Source organism: Siphateles boraxobius, unplaced genomic scaffold (assembly GCF_051911475.1).
Source record: "Siphateles boraxobius isolate OS27281-9 unplaced genomic scaffold, OSU_SipBor_1 55, whole genome shotgun sequence".
Taxonomy (NCBI): Eukaryota; Metazoa; Chordata; class Actinopteri; order Cypriniformes; family Leuciscidae; genus Siphateles; species Siphateles boraxobius.
The window spans coordinates 8,916,021-8,922,020 of record NW_027509181.1 but is presented as its reverse complement, the minus strand read 5'-3'; the positions used below and the strand labels follow the sequence as shown (position 1 = coordinate 8,922,020).

General features: G+C 38.5%; 1 protein-coding gene across 2 annotated transcripts in view; it reads left to right on the top strand.

Annotated features, from left to right (window-relative positions):
• Positions 1 to 993: 993 nt before the first annotated feature.
• Positions 994 to 6,000, top strand: part of bicc1 (BicC family RNA binding protein 1) — a 116,712-nt gene continuing 111,705 nt past the window's right edge. Inside the window, exon 1 of one of the 2 annotated variants that reach the window (XM_077206018.1) lies at positions 994 to 1,455. In XM_077206018.1, coding sequence (XP_077062133.1) covers positions 1,263 to 1,455 — 193 coding nt within the window. In that variant the 5' untranslated portion in view covers positions 994 to 1,262. The remainder of the gene's footprint in view (positions 1,456 to 6,000) is intronic. The other variant, XM_077206019.1, reaches the window with a different exon arrangement.

Below are 6,000 nucleotides of genomic sequence, written 5' to 3'. Positions count from 1 at the left end.
AATGCCAAAATGCCTGAAGTCCAGTGTCAAGTACCCACAGTCAGTGATGGTCTGGCGTGCCATGTCAGCTGCTGGTGTTGGTCCACTGTGTTTTATCAAGGGCAGGGTCAATGCAGCTAGCTATCAGGAGATTTGGGAGCACTTCATGCTTCCATCTGCTGAAAAGTTTTATGGAGATGAAGATTTCATTTTTCAGCACGACCTGGCACCTGCTCACAGTGCCAAAACCACTGGTAAATGGTTTACTGACCATGGTCTTACTGTGCTCAATTGGCCTGCCAACTCTCCTGACCTGAACCCCAGAGAGAATCTGTGGGATATTGTGAAGAGAAAGTTGAGAGGCGCAAGACCCAACACTCTGGATGAGCTTAAGGCCGCTATCGAAGCATCCTGGGCCTCCATAACACCTCAGCAGTGCCACAGGCTGATTGCCTCCATGCCACGCCGCATTGAAGCAGTCATTTCTGCAAAAGGATTCCCGACCAAATATTGAGTGCATAACTGAACATAATTATTTGAAGGTTGACTTTTTTTGTATTAAAAACACTTATTTTATTGGTCGGATGAAATATGCTAATTTTTTGGATTTTTTTTTCTTTACTTTTTTGCCAAAATCATCAATATTAAAACAATAAAAGGCTTGAACTACTTCAGTTGTGTGTAATGAATCTAAAATAAATGAAAGTCTAATGTTTATCAGTAGTTCAGTACATTACAGAAAATAATTAACTTTATCACAATATGCTAATTTTTTGAGAAGGACCTGTGTGTGCGTGTGTATATATATATATATATATATATATATATATATATATATATATATATATATATATATATATATATATATATATATATATATATTGGTCATTTAAAAAGGCATGCCGTTCCTATCCCAAAACAAGAGTAAGTTTATATAAGTTCATAATTAAGTTTGTATTTGTAAACACTGTCTGTGTCTCAAAACGTGAACTGCTTCTCGAGACAGCATTGTGGGCACAGAATGCACTTGAAGCCTTTGGGGGCATCATCATGGGTTGAGATGAGCTGACTCTGAACCGGCTCACAACATTCTATAACCCACAGACCCCCTTCTGGCTCATATTGAACAAAGGGCGGCGCTCAACTTTTGCCTTCCCTCACTTTATACTCCTTGGGTCAGTTTAACTCACACAGAGCCCGTGGCCGCGATGACTGGCGCTCACTCTCCGCGGGAATGATCTGATCTGACGGCTGCGGAGAGTTAGCGGTGCTCTGTGAAAGTCATGGCCGCTCAGTGTGAACCCTTAAGCGGATACCTACAGCAGTCTGATCCGGGCTCCAACAGCGAGCGCAGCACTGATTCCCCTCTGCCCGTGTCTGAGGATGACTCCAGCGGACCCACGGCACCTCCGGACCCCGAGTGGACCGAGGAGAGGTTTCGAGTGGACCGGAAAAAACTGGAGATCATGTTATTAGGTAAAACTCTTGTGTCCATGACAACAATCACCAATTTTTAAATAGTTTGGTAGAAATAAACACTGCAAAGTTTACTAGCCTACTCAGAAGAAGACATAACGTTAGCCTAATTGCTGTTAATAATCGTCTTGTTTAACTGAACAAACACTTAAAAATAATATCAAATCTAATGCATTGACGTCTCCAGCATAGAGTTGAGCCGGTTATTTTCCTCTTCTCCTTTGTTCATCTCCGGTGTATAATTCTCGCTTCCATGACGATTTTGTTTTCAGAAACATAAGTTTACATATAGTGTAATGGAAAATTTAATGAAAACTCTAGAAGCCCAGACTTTAAAAAGCCAGTTGACTTTGAGGCTCCATCATTCAGTTTCAAGAGAGCTTCCAATTGTTTCAAAGAAAGTTTGAGTAGGCTAATATACATTTGAAAATAGACATTGGCCTATAAACTATGTATTTAATGCGTAGCTATTTAAGGGATTGATGCTTCATATTATTATTTGTTTAGTTTTTCTTGTTTCTCATTTGTTTCGTTTAATGCCTGGAATTAATTTAATTTCCCTCTGCATTCTTGAATATTGTTGTGGAAAGCATGAGTTGAATATAGGCCTATATATATGCATATATCCTATACTACTAACCCATCCTACTGAATATTTAGGTCAGTTTAGTGTAAAACCCCAATTTTTATGTAGGTACTGAGAGGACAAAGATAATATAAATAAAGGGCTAAAAATCTAATAGCCTATTCTAGTTGCGTAGCCTATTAACTGTGTGCGCGGTGAACAAATCAACCAACAGGGGGCAGTGTTAAAGCATCTTTGCCTTTGACATTACTTTTAATTGTTGTTTCCCCAATTTGTCAAAGTAATTGTAAAGTGGAAATGTGGTTAACTGCTTCATAAAAGTTAAGGATGAATTTAAATGTAATTTCTGGACAATGAATTGTCATTTTTTGGCTTAAGATTCAGACAGCATGTGGCTTTTGTTCAGATGATTGGCTGAAAAACAGTAATCAAGGACTGAGAAAAAGTAAAAATGGTATTGTCATTAGTAGAGTCAATACATTCTTGAATGCCGCTTTTCCCATGAATTTGTTAATGTTCCAATTGGTGGATGAGTCAAGCAGTTTTAAAAAAATGGTCAGGGACTTTTCATCCACAGCTCTGTAAGGATAGTAAAATGCTCTGATGGTCTCTGTAATGCTTTGTCCATGTCGGCTCATGCTTTCCATGTTGTTTCATGGTTCTAAATGAGTTCAGAAAGGGACATCATCATCATCCTACACACACAGAGTCTCTAGGTTCAGTTCACCACAGCAATCCTTCCTGCTGAGGTCATTCAGCATCTCCTCACAGGATTTTACAGTGTATTTGATCAACCTGCTTGCTGCACCCAAAAATGAAAATTCTATCATTAATTACTCAGCCTTATGTCGTTCTAAATTACGAGATTTATTTGCTGAACCAAAAGATTGGAACTTAGCATTACTCAATTAGATAATATATATCATAAAACTAAAGTTCAACAAGTGACCTTGTGTTACTTATCCAAAACAATTATATTGTAATCCATAGAAGTAGAAAGCACTTTTATTGTGTGAAAAAATAGGTATTTTTGATTTTCTTTTAGTTGACTTCCTAGCATGTCAGATTATCTACCACTTTGTCAATGGATGCATACTTCATTGGCAGCTGTTACAAGATAAAGTGTCATTTTGTTGAAGAAGGACGCATTGGTTGTTAATCGCAAGAGCAGTTTTCAAAAAATGTAATGTTCCAAGTTCAACCTAAAATCTGTGAACTGCTCATCTATGCATGTTTTCAGAAATGTTAGTATCACAGGTGTGTGCTCCAAAAGCACTTACTCCATCAGATATAATGAGCAGTTAAGCAACATTCAAGAATGCTTTTATGAATCTTATTATGCCTCTTGGATGGGAAGAACAATAAATCATTTCATTTTATAACTATTTTAGCTGGCTCAAGTGGACGAAATACAGTGTCAAACTGGAATTCTTTAGAACGAATCACACAAAGGATGCCTGAATTTATTTTCTGTTGCAGATGTGTATTCATTTTTTGAATTTGTGTAGATTATGTTGAGCAGGAATGCGTCCATAGATGACTCTGTCTCTATTTAATCTTATGTTCACTGTACTATACTGTGTCAAAATTATGTATGCTTTATGCCTAAAGATCAGCGCCCATATAATGTAATGTACAGTCTGTTGAAAAATATAGTGAGCTGCCTATACGTAGGTAGCCTGACTACGTCATACTTCGTAGTTCCGCTCAATTTAATTTCGCTTCTGTACTTAGTCTGAGAAATCGACATGTCTCCAAGGCGGTAATCCATCAGCCGGAAACTGAAGCCGCCATTGTAGCAGAACTTCATCTGCTGTTAGCATTCCATTGACTCTCATTGATTTTGGCGTCACTTTGACAGCGAATAACTTTACATCTGAGGCGTCCAAAGACTTAATTTGTCCATTATTTATTTCTAAAGAAACACAACAATGTATAAAAGGCTACATTACTTTGTATCTTACGTTATACCCCCGCAGAAGCCGTTTTTTGTTAAAAACAGGCTAACGATTGCATCATAACCACGCGACTTTGTCGCACAATAGAGAAATTACTGTATAGACAGGAGGAGAAGCTCACAGGCAATCTTTTACTGTCTATGAGGCAATTGGACGGACATAGAGGCACAAAGTCAATGGAGAAGCCATAGATAGAGAGTCCATAAAAACAACGGGACAAAATATTTCAACAACGTTTTTGAGAAATTAGGTGATTCAGATTTTTCTTGACACAGCTACTAGAAGATGTACAACTGTCAGACTGTCGTCACGCTAGGGCTGGGCGATATGGCCAAAAAATCCTATCTCGGTATTTTTTGGTTAAATGGCGATATACGATATATATCTCGGTACTTTCTACGTTTTTCTATTTGGATAAAGAAAATTTATTTATTTAAAAAAAATGTTATTTCACATCCTGCTCAATGATATCCAAACAATGTTGATATTGAAGGATATGGAAACAAATAGGGAATGTAATGTAGGCTATGCAATATATTATGTGCTAAAAGGTGGTTAAAATCACATTACATTCTAACTTTGTAATATTACAAACTAAAAACAAAAATAATGTTTTTGTTTTTAAAAATGACTAAAGGCTAAACTAAAAATGAAAATAAAAACAAAAGCACAAACTAATTAGCCTGCATTTTATTACCCCATTATAACGGTCACTTTCATAAAAATATACTTGTAGGTTTAAAATTCCACATATGGCACATTTATTGTCTCCAACAACAAGTATTTTAGTAATATGTATTTTAGTCAGAATTATCTACTGTTCTATTGTGCTCGTCTGTTTGGCGCGCATGCGCTCGTTCACGGGGCTCGTTCACGGAAGCTTGAATTTTAGCGGAGATTCATTTGCAGAAGCTCGTCCTGTCCTGACAGTGAAATGGACATATTTGTTTGATTTGTTTGAACATTTACAGATGGAGAATATACCTGTGAAATGTAAGTTAAGCACTGAGGAAAGCACCAGGTCTCAAACGCATTAAACAGCGCCAGTATCTTTCAGTCACTAACAGTAGGCTATCTGTTGGAGCATCTGACAGGGCAAGCTGCTTTAAACTTGTTAACTATCTTACCAGTTATTTTGAAGCGCTTAATAAGCTTGTGTCATGTTTAGGACAAATTGTACTGTTCTTTCACTGCAGGAGCTCACACTGCGTACTCCACTATTTTTCAGATGTGCTCGTATCAAACTACTGTCTCGATATAAACGGTATTGCCTCATTCCATATCGTGGGGAATACAAATATCGATATATTGTACAAACTCGATATACCGCCCAGCCCTACTTCACCCTCAGTTTAAGCCTGCGCAGTCGCTTAGCCATCAGACAGGAAGTCCAATAATCGGGCTTCAGTCTTCTCCGTTGAAATTGATGGGGTCGCTGTGTCCATTTCTTTTACTGTCTATGCATGTCTCTCAGTTTTCCTCCGGCCTGAAAACAGCCATCCAATCAACGAACAGAGGGCGGGCTGAGAGCCGTGATGTAGACGCTAAGCGCCGAGTTTAAGATTTGGGAAATCGAAAACGACCGCGGATATGGTGACACAGGACGCAATTCGCTCTGTTGTGGAGAATATTCCTGGCATTTCCAAACTGAAGGCCGAACAAAAAGAGTGTTTGGTAAACATTTTGAATGGAGGTGATGTTGTGGCCCTACCTACAGGTTTTGTTAAAAGTTTAATTTATCAAATATTACCGATCATCAGCGAGAAACTGGGGAGGCCAAAGGCCGGCAAGGCGATAGTTGTGATTGTGTCCCCCTTGGTTGCACTCATGGAGGATTAGGTTAAGGAGGCAGCAAAACTCGGTCAGCCATGTTCACTCCGGTATTTCGCTCGATGGTTTCGTTTTCGCATCATACATGTGTTTACCGTGGAAGTTCGATGCGGCTGAGCTGGCGAATAACACACGTCATAACCAAACGTTATGTGATTGGCTTACGGGTAA